The sequence below is a fragment of the Sinocyclocheilus grahami genome, unplaced genomic scaffold, assembly GCF_001515645.1.
Source record: "Sinocyclocheilus grahami isolate Dianchi unplaced genomic scaffold, SAMN03320097.WGS_v1.1 scaffold1804.1, whole genome shotgun sequence".
Classification (NCBI taxonomy): domain Eukaryota; kingdom Metazoa; phylum Chordata; class Actinopteri; order Cypriniformes; family Cyprinidae; genus Sinocyclocheilus; species Sinocyclocheilus grahami.
The window spans coordinates 103725-118853 of NW_015506983.1; the positions used below are offsets into that span (position 1 = coordinate 103725).

General features: G+C 37.4%; 1 protein-coding gene across 1 annotated transcript in view; it reads right to left on the minus strand.

Annotated features, from left to right (window-relative positions):
• The window catches only part of LOC107572734 (RAC-alpha serine/threonine-protein kinase-like), a 67868-nt gene extending 60952 nt beyond the window's left edge, over positions 1–6916 (minus strand). Inside the window, exons 1-2 of the mRNA XM_016259169.1 lie at positions 6749–6916; positions 1424–1556 (exon numbers count right to left, since the gene is read on the minus strand). Of these exons, the coding sequence (XP_016114655.1) occupies positions 1424–1472 (49 nt within the window). The 5' untranslated portion in view covers positions 1473–1556; positions 6749–6916. The remainder of the gene's footprint in view (positions 1–1423; positions 1557–6748) is intronic.
• Between the last annotated feature and the right edge of the window lie 8213 nt (positions 6917–15129).

The following is a 15129-nucleotide window of genomic DNA, read 5'->3' on the forward strand; positions in this document are numbered from 1 at the left end:
ACAACCCTTATCGACCGCATCTGTGACAAGCAGCTGGTCACCACAGACAGGACGTTCACACACACACACACACACACACACACACTAGACGTGGACAGAAAGAGTCAAAGATCGTTTGATTAATCTAGAGCAGTCATTTAAAGGAGCGTCCTGGGTCAATGGGAAACGCGGCTCGTAACCCATTTTTCTAAGCTAATGTGACATATTTCAGAGTGAAACCGGACATTCGATGAGAAAAAGAAATTATTTTATTTATGAGGACTTGACTGGATGGTGAAAAGAGTCTCCATAAGGCAGACGACAATGCTGACGTTATTAAAAATGTAATGACAATTAATTTTATTGGTAACAGTTTACAATATGGTTTTATTTGTTTACATAAGTGCGCTGCATTAGTTAACTTAAACTAAAAATGAACCAGTGTTATTTCGTATCATTGAGATACTATTATAGTTTTTATTAATATTTTGAATCAGTTTTTATTTTTATATTTTCATTTTAGTTCAAGTAATTTTATCTCTAGTTTTAGTTAACTGTAATAACCCTGCAATTAACTTCTAAAGCATTATAAGTAATTTATATAATTATTTTATTAATATTTATTAATTATTATAAATGTATTTACTTGCTATTCATGTATTATTATTATTATTATTATTTTGACATTTAGTATTATATTATTATAATGCAATACATTTGTCTAAATTCAAATTAATTAATGCACTGTGATTATATTATATTATATTCATAAGAACAAAAAAATTAATAAATACTTTAAAAAATATATTGCTCATTGTTAGTCAACTATAATAACACTGCAATTTAATTTCAAATAATTTAGATTATTAATTTTATATTCATTTTACCAATATATTATTTTTAATAAATGTATTAATCGTTAACTTATTTATTATTATTACTACAATTTTGACATTTAGCAACACATTATTAAAATGCAATAAAGTTGCATGAATGCACTGTGACATGAACAACTATTTTGACTAACATTAACAAAAAATAATAAATGCTGTAATATATTGCTCATTGTTAGTTCATGTTAGCTAATGCACGAACTAATCTTAAAAAACAATTTTGTCTTTTGAATAACATCCCTTATGAATTATTCTCAGTAACAGGCATTCAAAGCGTACAGTAAACAGGCTGAATTTATGATCATGTGGACTTTAACTGATTGTGTAGGAGTTCAGAAACAAACTCAAAATGTCCCAAGTCTTTCAGGGAAACTCCAGATTCAGGCGATCAAACAGATCTTTGATTCTTCATGAACTCTGTCAGCACTCTTGATTCTTTAGTGACTTGTTTACTGGAGCTTCCGCGATCTGAAGGGAAGCCTTGAGCCGCTCTGTTCTCTCATGTAAATAGCCATCAGAGCCGATCGATACACACTAAAGCACCAACGCACCTCGCTTGTGGAGCCATCCCTCCTTCACGATCACCACGTCCGTCGTCATGCTCTCCGGCGGCAGGCCGTCAGTCTATCCAGATCCGCCGAGTGCTTCGATCTGGCCAGCGTAAAGCCTCTTCACACGGGTCGCCTGCGGAAGAACCACCAGAAAACTAGTTTAAAACCAATTAAACCAGTGCTGTTCATCACATATAAACACTTAAAGGGACAGTTCACCCAATTCTGTCAGCATTTGCTCACCCTCATGTTGATCCAAACCTGTATGAGACGCCAGTCCCCATTGACTTCCACTGTATTTTGTTTCCATACTATGGAAGTCAATGGGTACCGTCAACTGTTTAGTTGCCAACATTCTACAAAATATCTGCGTTTTGTGTTCAATAGAAAAATAGTAATAGTCATAGTGATGGCAGAATTATTTCACCCCCAAGTTGTTATATGATGGTCTCCATTGACTTCCATAGTATGGAAAAAAAAACTATGGAGGTCAATGGGTACCGTCAACTGTTTGGTTGCCAACGTTCTTGAAAATATCTTCATTTTGAGTTCAATAGAATAATATTAACAGCAATAGTGATGGCAGAATTATTTCACCCCCAAGTTGTTACATGATGGTCCCATTGACTTCCATAGCATGGAAAAAAACTATGGCGGTCAATGGGTACCATCAACTGTTTGGTTACCTACATTCTTTGAAATATCTTAATTTTGTGTTCAATAGAAAAAAAGTAAATGATGGAAGAATTATTTCACCCTCAAGTTGTTACATGATGGTCCCCACTGACTTCCATAGTATGGAAAAAAAGAAAAAACTATGAAAGTCAATGGGTACCATCAACTGTTTGGTTGCCAACATTCTTCAAAACATCTTCATTTTGTGTTCAATAGAAAAATAGTAATAGTCATAGTGATGGCAGAATTATTTCCCCCCCAAGTTGTTACATGATGGTCCCATTGACTTCCATAGTATGGAAAAAAAAAAAAATGGAAGTCAATGGGTACCGTCAACTGTTTGGTTACCGACATTCTTCAATATATCTTCTTTTATCTTCAACAGACGAAAGAAACTCGTACAGGTTTGGAACAACTTGACCACATTTTTATTTTTTGGTGAACTGTCACTTTAAATACATCAGGGAACTAACAAAAACAGAAACACTTTCTAGACAAACAAAATGCAAATAAACTCAAAGCAAATGCCTAAAGACATTTAAGCCTTGAACATAATTCTACATGATTATGTTTATAAAACTCCACCAGTATTGTTTGATGAACGTATGAATCAATATAAAAAAAATAATTTTAAAAGTACACTGCATACATTGAAAAATCTATTTAAAATAAACCTTTTAGGTTTTAACAGATGATGAAATGTGTAGAAACTCCCATTATAAATGATATTTATAATTGGAATTTAGACATTTTAAGCATCTTTATTGAAACAAATTAATACTTTTATTCATCAAGGATACATTAAACTGATCAAAAGTGACAGTAAAGGCATTTATAATGTTAGAAAAGATTTCTATTTCAAATAAATGCTGTTCTTTTGAGCTTTCTATTCATCTGTGAATCCTGAAAAATAAAATGCATCACGACTGTAACTTTTCAACATTGATAATAATCAGAAACGTTTCTTGAGCAGCATATTATACTGATTTCTGAAGATGATGTGACACTGAAGACTGGAGGAATGATGCTGAAAATACAGCTGCACATCACAGAAATACATTACAGTTTAACAGATATTCACATAGAAAACAGTTATTTCAAATTGTAATAATATTTCACAATTTTAGCTGTATTTTTTATCAAATAAATGCAGCCTTGAGCAGAAGAGACTTGTGAATTAACCCTTTTCCGTTCAGTGCCTTATTGCTTTATAAAACTTCAGCAACAACATCATAAAAGGCTCTAACTCTCAATAAATATCTAAATGTATTAACAACAGACTGCGCTGTGCTGAAGTTGATCTGAAAACCTCACTGACACACTTTCGATACGCTCTGAGTCAATCAGCGATCAAATTATTACAATTCACTCTCCACAACAACAACAACTGCACGTCTGCAGCGCTCGACCGACAGACTTTCAGCGCAGAGATAATGTGACACAGTATCGCGCTCGGTGCAGAAGCCACCACTTCCTGTGCTAAAGGAAGACGACTTTAAAAGTTGGCACCATCGTAAATAAACACAAACGCGCTGACCAGCGACTGCCTGCTTTACAGGAACTCAGTTATTTACAATAAGCACAGTTCAGACGGGGGATGAAGGACCAAAACAGCCTCAGTAACAGAGTCACCCGTAAACGACGCTCCTCGTATTCACTCCGTTCTAAAGCTAGTGTGCCGCCTACATAGACAGCTTCCTTCTGTGTAGCGTCATCATAAATTTAGAATGAAAATATTATAATAAAATAAACAGGTAGGATCTAGTCGAAAAAAACTAGGAAAAATGTGCACTCAATAACTGAAATGTTCACAAATCATTGCGTAGAAGTAGAAAGACTGAAATAGTATTTTCTTGTAAATCATACTCATACTTTTTTTTTTTTTACAGTGTGTACACTAGCAAAAATGAGTGCAGGCTTTACTTTGAAGCAATTTTGACGCAGAAAAGAAAATGCAAGTAACACATTGAATTAAACATGAAATTCTGAAGTAGAAAAAGTAGAAAGTCTTTTATTTATATATATTTTTTTATAACTTAAAAAAAGTCTACAGTCTGCAGTTTGCCATCTACAAAACAAATATTTTGCATAAACGATATATAATATATAAAATAATATATATAAATATTTTTTTAAATATTACACACAATTACGGAGTAAAATACTTTTACAGTTTAATATGTTATATAATTTTAGAATTTAATCATAGTGTTTGGTTAATGTGTTTACTGGATATTACATAAATAGGCAAACAATAAATATAAAAGACTGAATTAGTTGTGTTTTTTGGGGGGGGTGTACTCCCATAATCTTTTGTATTAACTTCTAAAAATTATTTTTTACAGTCTAAACAGCATATAGATATATAGCACATGCAATTACTGGAAAAAAAAATGTGTATATAGTACATCAAAAATGTATAATGAATGAAAACACACACACAATGAAATGTTAGTTTCATTATTATTTTTACTTTTTATATACATTTATTTATTTCACAAAAAAGGGACAGTGCACATTAATCAACATTCATGAATGTAAATGTACCCAAATTAGCCCGAAGGCTAGTTTTTATGGTAGTTCCTATAATATTATTATTATAACATATAATATTATGTAGGGCTGTGCGATATGGACAAAAAAAAAACCTATCGCGATTTCTTTGATCAATTTAGCGATTTCGCTGTAACATGTCTCTAGAACAGACAAAGTCTTAGGCAAAATAATCACTACGTAAAGGTGTAACAAAATCCCGTGTCCAGGGGCCATGCATTGGTCACAGAGCTCTTTGTGGCATTGCCTCAGATGTTGAACTAGATTTGTTGTGCCAAGTTCACACGTACTCCGTCTGCAGTGCGTATACAGTATGTGTATGCGGTGCAGAAGCAGCATGGACTCATTGTGCTTTCGCACAGGACTCGTTTGCAGTCCGCTCCGGATCCACGGCTGTTTACCACAAACACAACATTTATCCATTATTTTGATTTCAAATCCAAACGTTGTTTCTGAAAATGCTTTTTCAGCATTGTGATTCTCTTTTATCACAGTACAGTAATACAATCTTTCATAGACATATTCACGTTTAAACTCAATAAATATAACTTTGTTTTCCTACCTCCACGAGTGCCATCTATTATTGCCTTGTTTATCTAAAAGTGCTCTTTTCCTTGTTTTAAATCTAGCCAAAAAGCCATGTGTTGACTGTGAAACAGTAGACTTTAATTATATGCATTTATGGTGTAATTACTCAATTTCCGTGCTAATCCATGTTATTTTCTACTGCGAATAATGCGCTGTCACTTTAATTCAGCGCATGCAGCACAGCAGAAATAGACTCTGTGCGGAAACCTATCTATCTATCTATCTATCTATCTATAATCTATCCATCTATCTTTAATCTATCCATCCATCCATCCATCCTCTATCTATCCATCCATCCATCTTTAATCTATCTTTAATCTATCCATCTATCATACATCAAAAATTTTGATTTTAAAATTTTAGATTTAAAATATCCATATGCCTACTGTAGACGAGAAGAGTGAGGCGAGACAGACGGGAAGAGTGAGGCGAGACAGACGAGAAGAGTGAGGCGAGACAGACGTATTATTATTTTATGTAGTATTTGAAGCAGAAGGATGAAATGTATGAATCTGTGTCACATGTTTGAATCACGTAATCAGTCCCATATTTCCATTTGTGTGATTTCATAGATTAAATGACTTCACTATTACAGTAAAATGTGGAAATCATGCAGAACGAGTAGGCGTGTGGAAGCTTTGGTACTGTACACTCAACCCAAGGTCCTGATTTAATGCTCCACACAACCTATAATCAAAAACAATCAAGAATCAAAGACTAAACAAGCCTGAAGTAAACAAGACCCATCATGATTAGATGAAGTCACAGCACAGAACCACAACCCAGCTAAAGCAGCGCTTGTGAGTGTTTACAGTCAGATATCCTCTCATTATACTGTCAGCATCTTCAGCTCCAGTCATGTGACATCTGACAGTCCATCCATACGACCCTCTCTACAGACTTTTACATTGGAATTCACTTATATATGTTCACATCCAATTCATCCATTTCCATATTACTCCAACGCTCTTCAAAGAATACCACGGCACGTGTCAAAACAATATGGTAGTGCTGTGGTAATTAGTGTTAGTCAGGTCCTCGACGTAAACACAAGCACCTCAGATTACAGTGTGATCAAATATTAACAGGAAGACACACTCAGTACGTTAGGCACATGTCGTTCGTAAACACAGCAGGACTGTCACGTACAGAGACATCGGAATGTATAGAGAACGGCAGAGAACGACGAGAGAAACGTTGTAACATTCGAATATTGCTACATTTAAACATTGTAGCGTTGGGCCTGCGCGTCCGCGCGCTTAAAGTGACACAAAGTAACAACTGACAGATGAACAAAGAGACGAAGAAAGACACTCCTGCGCTTCCTAAACTACAGATCACCGCTGCTTAACCAGCAGCTAAACTAGTACTTTCATTCACCCCGTGTGGGGCGGTTTCATTTGACAGTTCGAGTCTTTTATTTTAGGCCTCTGAGAGAGAAATAACCGCATCCTATTGAGCAGCAGAGCTTCAATAACTGACATCAAACTGAATGGAGAGAGACTTTACCGAGACGGGTTTCACTGAGGGCTCCGGCGCATTGCTGTGGAGGAGCTCGCTGCTTCAGGTGCTACTTTAATCCCGCAGAAAACAGGTAAAAGTGTTTTGATGAGCACAAGCGTGTCCTCGCCTCTCCTCCACTACACTCCCCACAGCGAGAGACTCCTGCCTGCGGAGAGAGTCTGGCGAGAGCGGCGCGCTGGGTCCTAGAGCCCGCTGCACACTACACTACACTACACTACAGTACACTACAGTATACTACAGTACAGTACAGTATACTACACTACACTCCCAGAGACTCCTGCCTGCGGAGAGAGTCTGGCGAGAGCGGCGCGCTGGGTCCTAGAGCCTGCAGCACAACCACACTGACAATATACTACACTACAGTGTACTACACTACACTCCCCACAGCGAGAGACTCCAGCCTGTGGAGAGAGTACAGCGAGAGCGGCACGCTGGGTCCTAGAGCCCGCCGCACACCCACACTGACAATACACTACACTACAATACAGTCCACCACAGTATACTACAGTACAGTACAGTATACTACACTACACTCCCCACAGCGAGAGACTCCAGCCTGCGGAGAGAGTCTGGGGAGAGCGGCGCGCTGGGTCCTAGAGCCCGCAGCACAACCACACTGACAATATACTACACTACAGTACAGTACACTACATGGTCAAAGTGTTTTGATGAGCACAAGCGTGTCCTCGCCTCTCCTCCACTACACTCCCCACAGCGAGAGACTCCTGCCTGCGGAGAGAGTCTGGCGAGAGCGGCGCGCTGGGTCCTGGACCCCGCCGCACACTCACACTGACAATACACTACACTACAGTACAGTACACTACAGTATACTACAGTACAGTATACTACACTACACTCCCCACAGCAAGAGACTCCTGCCTGCGGAGAGAGTCTGGCGAGAACGGCGCGCTGGGTCCTAGAGCCCGCCGCACACTCACACTGACAATACACTACACTACAGTACAGTACACTACAGTACAGTACAGTATACTACACTACACTCCCCACAGCGAGAGACTCCTGCCTGCGGAGAGAGTCTGGCGAGAGCGGCACACTGGGTCCTAGAGCCCGCTGCACACTACACTACACTACACTACAGTACAGTACACTACAGTACAGTACAGTATACTACACTACACTCCCCACAGGAGAGAGTCTGGCGAGAGCGGCGCGCTGGGTCCTAGAGCCCGCAGCACAACCACACTGACAATATACTACACTACAGTACAGTACACTACAGTATACTACACTACAGTACGGTACACTACAGTATATTACAGTACAGTACAGTATACTACACTACACTCCCCACAGCGAGAGACTCCAGCCTGTGGAGAGAGTCCGGCGAGTGTGGCACACTGGGTCCTAGAGCCCACTTCACACTCACACTGACAATATACTACACTACACTACACTAAACTACAGAATACTACACCACACCACACTACACTACACTATACTACAATACAATACACTACACTATACTACACTACTGTATACTACACCACACTACACAACAGTATACTACAGTACAGTACACCACAGTATTCTACACTACACTACACTACAGTATACTACACCGCACAGCACTACAGTATACTGCAATACACTACACTACACTACAGTATACTACACCACACTACACTACAGTATACTATGATACACTACATTACACTACAGTATACTACAATACAGTATACTACAATACACTACATTATACTACACTATACTACACTACAGTATACTACACCACACTACACTACAGTATACTATGATACACTACATTACACTACAGTATACTACAATACAGTATACTACAATACACTACATTATACTACACTATACTACACTACAGTATACTACACCACACTACACTACAGTATACTATGATACACTACATTACACTACAGTATACTACAGTATACTACAATACACTACATTATACTACACTATACTACACTACAGTATACTACACCACACTACACTACAGTATCCTACGATACACTACATTACACTACAGTATACTACAGTATACTACAATACACTACATTATACTACACTATACTACACTACAGTATACTACACCACACTACACTACAGTGTACTACACCACAATACACTACATTATACTACACTATACTACACTACAGTATACTACACCACACTACACTACAGTGTACTACACCACAATACACTACATTATACTACACTATACTACACTACAGTATACTACACCACAATACACTACAGTATACTACACTACTACACTAGAGACAGGGCTAGAGTTTATACATATGTACAAAATAAAATTATTTCATAATTTAATAATTTGCTCGTTTAATATCTGATTGCTGTATATGTATAATATAAAAGGCATTTATAAAGACACAAAGAAAAAATACTGTTTGTGTGTATTAAAAAAAAGGCTGTGAAAATATATTGTGCATTCGTTTGATCTTTCATTTCATTCCAAAAATATAACAAAAATCTAACTTTTCAACAACCTTTCAATTTTTGTTTTTTTTAATATTCATTCATAAGGTATTTTATTAATTTTACATGTATATTTAATTTTATTGTTAATGTTTGATCAAGAAAATATGTGATTTGATTTTCTAGACAAACTATAATGTTTTTTATTTTTTATAAAACAATTTTAATGATTTTTAATTCATTTTAAATATTAACTAATACTATATTTATTATGCATTTAAAAATATTTGTATTTAGTTATTTTATTTTTATATAGAAATTGTTACTGTATGACAAAGATAATATGTGCAAATAGGATTTGAGAGCTACAATGAGTTTCTAAAGAGTTAACAAGCTATAGTGTTGTTAATTCATATCTATTTTAAATATTAATAATATTATATTTTATTTAAGATTTTTTAATATTTTAATATTTTTTATTTATTTTTTATTACATGTATATCTAAGTATATTTACAGCAAGTTTCTGGAATACTACACTCCACCCCCCACAGCGAGAGACTCCTGCCTGCGGAGAGAGTCTGGGGAGAGCGGCGCGCTGGGTCCTAGAGCCCGCAGCACAACCACACTGACAATATACTACACTACAGTACAGTACACTACAGTATACTACACTACAGTACAGTACACTACAGTATATTACAGTACAGTACAGTATACTACACTACACTCCCCACAGCGAGAGACTCCAGCCTGTGGAGAGAGTCCGGCGAGTGTGGCACACTGGGTCCTAGAGCCCACTTCACACTCACACTGACAATATACTACACTACACTACACTAAACTACAGAATACTACACCACACCACACTACACTACACTATACTACAATACAATACACTACACTATACTACACTACTGTATACTACACCACACTACACAACAGTATACTACAGTACAGTACACCACAGTATTCTACACTACACTACACTACAGTATACTACACCGCACAGCACTACAGTATACTGCAATACACTACACTACACTACAGTATACTACAATACACTACACTACACTACACCACAGTATACTACACTAAACTCCCCACAGTGAGAGACTCCAGTCTGCGGAAGAACGATGCGTAGAACGAGAATGACGCGTAGGCTCCTAGAGCCCGCCACACACTCACACTGACAATACACCACACTACACTACACTACAGTATACTACACCACACTACACTACAGTATACTATGATACACTACATTACACTACAGTATACTACAATACAGTATACTACAATACACTACATTATACTACACTATACTACACTACAGTATACTACACCACACTACACTACAGTATCCTACGATACACTACATTACACTACAGTATACTACAGTATACTACAATACACTACATTATACTACACTATACTACACTACAGTATACTACACCACACTACACTACAGTGTACTACACCACAATACACTACATTATACTACACTATACTACACTACAGTATACTACACCACAATACACTACAGTATACTACACTACTACACTAGAGACAGGGCTAGAGTTTATACATATGTACAAAATAAAATTATTTCATAATTTAATAATTTGCTCGTTTAATATCTGATTGCTGTATATGTATAATATAAAAGGCATTTATAAAGACACAAAGAAAAAATACTGTTTGTGTGTATTAAAAAAAAGGCTGTGAAAATATATTGTGCATTCGTTTGATCTTTCATTTCATTCCAAAAATATAACAAAAATCTAACTTTTCAACAACCTTTCAATTTTTGTTTTTTTTAATATTCATTCATAAGGTATTTTATTAATTTTACATGTATATTTAATTTTATTGTTAATGTTTGATCAAGAAAATATGTGATTTGATTTTCTAGACAAACTATAATGTTTTTTATTTTTTATAAAACAATTTTAATGATTTTTAATTCATTTTAAATATTAACTAATACTATATTTATTATGCATTTAAAAATATTTGTATTTAGTTATTTTATTTTTATATAGAAATTGTTACTGTATGACAAAGATAATATGTGCAAATAGGATTTGAGAGCTACAATGAGTTTCTAAAGAGTTAACAAGCTATAGTGTTGTTAATTCATATCTATTTTAAATATTAATAATATTATATTTTATTTAAGATTTTTTAATATTTTAATATTTTTTATTTATTTTTTATTACATGTATATCTAAGTATATTTACAGCAAGTTTCTGGAACTTAACAGTATGAATTGTTCACAAGAGATATGAACATTGAGCTAAACAGCTTATTTTGTTCCACAGAGGACAGAAAGTGATGACAGAATTGTCATTTTTAGGTGATCAGCTCCTGTGAGGATCTCTTGCATCCCAGCTGATCTGATGGTAAATCTCCAGAGGAAATCCAGAGCTGGGAAGCCGGTTTTGTTTGTTTGTGTGTGTGTGTGAATGGCATGGATGGGCCGGCCAGAGGACAGCAGAGGAATGTGATGCTTTTGTCTGTCCGGGGGAAGAGAGGGTCGGGCTGGAATGCCATTGATGAGAACGGACAGAAAAAAAACGAGCTTCCAGGAAGTTTTCTCTCACTCTGGTTCTCTGTGAGAACCTCTCGCTGTCATTCTGAGCCGCTCTCAGACGCTCCGGTCCCATGAACACAACCACTGCATTGTGTAAGCTGTAAACACAGCATCCACAAACTACAGCCGACCTCTCTTTCCGGACGAGTGAATGAAACGCATTGCTTACATCCGAGTCTGAGAAAAATCATTGTGTCTGTGCTGATGTCAGTCAAACAACCAATTATAGTCCTCTTTGTTTACTGTTGATTCAAAAAGCACTTTCACTAACCTGTGAAGCACTAATAAAATTATTGAAAAATTGTCTAATTTGTGATTTAGCTACACCCTTAAAAGAAAAGATCAAACAAAAATGAAAATGATCTAAAAATGTGCTCATCCTCAGGCCGTCCAAGATCAGGATGAGTTTGTTTCTTCATCAGATTTGGAGAAATGTAGCATTGCATCAGTGTCTCAGCAATGGATGCTCTGCAGTGAATGGGTGCCGTCAGAATGAGAGTCCAAACAGCTGATAGGTGATCAGCTCCTGTGAGGATCTCCTGCATCCCAGCTGATCTGATGGTAAATCTCCAGAGGAAATCCAGAGCTGGGAAGCCGGTTTTGTTTGTTTGTGTGTGTGTGTGAATGGCATGGATGGGCCGGCCAGAGGACAGCAGAGGAATGTGATGCTTTTGTCTGTCCGGGGGAAGAGAGGCTCGGGCTGGAATGCCATTGATGAGAACGGACAGGAAAAAAACGAGCTTCCAGGAAGTTTTCTCTCACTCTGGTTCTCTGTGAGAACCTCTCGCTGTCATTCTGAGCCGCTCTCAGACGCTCCGGTCCCATGAACACAACCACTGCATTGTGTAAGCTGTAAACACAGCATCCACAAACTACAGCCGACCTCTCTTTCCGGACGAGTGAATGAAACGCATTGCTTACATCCGAGTCTGAGAAAAATCATTGTGTCTGTGCTGATGTCAGTCAAACAACCAATTATAGTCCTCTTTGTTTACTGTTGATTCAAAAAGCACTTTCACTAACCTGTGAAGCACTAATAAAATTATTGAAAAATTGTCTAATTTGTGATTTAGCTACACCCTTAAAAGAAAAGATCAAACAAAAATGAAAATGATCTAAAAATGTGCTCATCCTCAGGCCGTCCAAGATCAGGATGAGTTTGTTTCTTCATCAGATTTGGAGAAATGTAGCATTGCATCAGTGTCTCAGCAATGGATGCTCTAAACACAGCGGCCTAGTGTGAGCCGCAGCTTAGCGTGCGCTGAGGCCGGGCTAAAGTGAGCTGAGGCGGCGGGATCGAAAACGGCGCAGCCGGCGGATCCAACGAATGAGCGGCAACCACATGTGACGATCCCAGGCTGGATTCCGCTTCGTCCACAGTGAAAGTTAATGTATTTCCTCAGCGACCAGCACAGATCAGCTCTAGGCATGATGAAGCGGATATCGTCCTCTTTTGGAAGACCAAACAAAGTAGTTTGGCAACAAAGGCAACAATACTACAGCAAGAATAAAAGTTACGCCTTCTTTCTTTGCGTGAACATTTGGGTGGCGTTATGCAAATCTTCCCACATCGTGATGTAGACATGTGGGGGAGTGTTAGAACGAGGCGTTTTAGGTAGGTGTGACTGACTCTTAACTTTTATAAAGAATATCTCTTTGGATTTGAGACTTTAGTCTTTGCAACTTTACAGATCTTCTTTATGCACCAAGAGCTTGTAACACTCCATCATATGACCCCTTTAATGCTGGATTTGTTCCAGCTTTTGTCTTCTCCAGATGTTAACTGATGGACTGGAGTGCTGTGGATTATTGTGATGTTTTTATCAGCTGTTTGGACTCTCATTCTGACGGCACCCATTCACTGCAGAGCATCCATCGCTGAGACACTGATGCAATGCTACATTTCTCCAAATCTGTTCACATGAAGAACCATTTTTGGTTTCCCAGATGAACAGTTCTTAAATTGATTTCTTAATGTGAAGAACCTTAAAGAACCTTCTGTGCAATGAGAACCGAAAGTGCATCAATGCCAAAAAAAAAATCCCTTTAACTATTCGAATTGTCAGATAAAACTATGTCCTGTGTGAAAGAGCAGCACAGATGAAATAATACAAGAGGAATCCTAACCTTCGAGTATTGTCAGAACAGCCTGCTTAACCAGTCCTTTAGAGAAGCTTCAAATGGCTCTTTCAAAGCACTGGACAGCTGGAGTTTGGGCAAAAGGTGACCTGAACAGTTGCAGAGGTCACAAGATGAGCAGCTGCAGCTCCTGCTCACGTCTGCACTGCGCCTACAGGATCAACAACAGTTTGAGTGTTCTTATAGAAGAGCCATCCCAAAATAGCCCTGTAACTCTGTTCTTCTGCTGCTTCTACTCACAAAACATGTCAACTGCAGTTCTGTTGTGTGAAAACCACTGCATGCTGCTTTGTTTCAGTCACACTTACATTTATCCATTTAGCAGATGTTATTCACTGAATTCTTACATTAGAGGTGATGCCAACAAAGTTACAAAGCAGGCTGGAGATGCAAAATGATCAGCTATAATTAAACGAACATGAATTTGGGAATGTATCAGTGTTTTGTCAGTGTCTCTTTTGCTACATGAACAAAACCTGATGCTCATGTTCTCCAGCTTGATTTGAGACGATCCAAAGAGCAACTTGAGCTTTTGCGTGAGAAAGAAAATCTTATTGTCTGTACAAAGAGGCACATGAATAGGTGTGCTAAAGTATTTTTAAAATTATATTTATTTAATTTTTCAGAATCCTATATCATTCAGTTCATGTTTGTCCAAGTGTAATTAGTGTAATTGTCCAAGTTCAAATATTTTTATTGATTTTGTTGTATGAACAGAGTAGCTTTTCAGGTGAAAATAGTAAGACTAGTGCGAGTCAGTGCCAAGACATTCCAGCTCAGAGCAGGATTAGCTTCGATCAGATCCCAGCAAACGCTCTCAGCACACAACACATCAGCGCTCTCAACAAAGACCACAGGAGGAGGGGCGGCTTCTCAAAAGACCTCTAATTATACACTTAATGTATTGAAAGAGAGGAATGCATTTAGGCTGGACGGGTTTGAGAGGATCGTCGCAATTTGCAATCTTAAAAATAACTTTAGCATCTAGAGCCCTCTCCAAAAACACTTCATTTTCCAGAGAAAGAGAACAGTCTCATATTGGCACTCTTTAGTTTAAGTTCCTCGTCACCTCACCTTGTGTTTGCACGTGTTTCATATTTTAAGCTTTTCTTCTAACCAAAAATGCACCAGGTAGGTGTCATATTTAAAACAGTTTATTAAGTTAATTAAAAAATAATCATGACCAATTGATTTAAT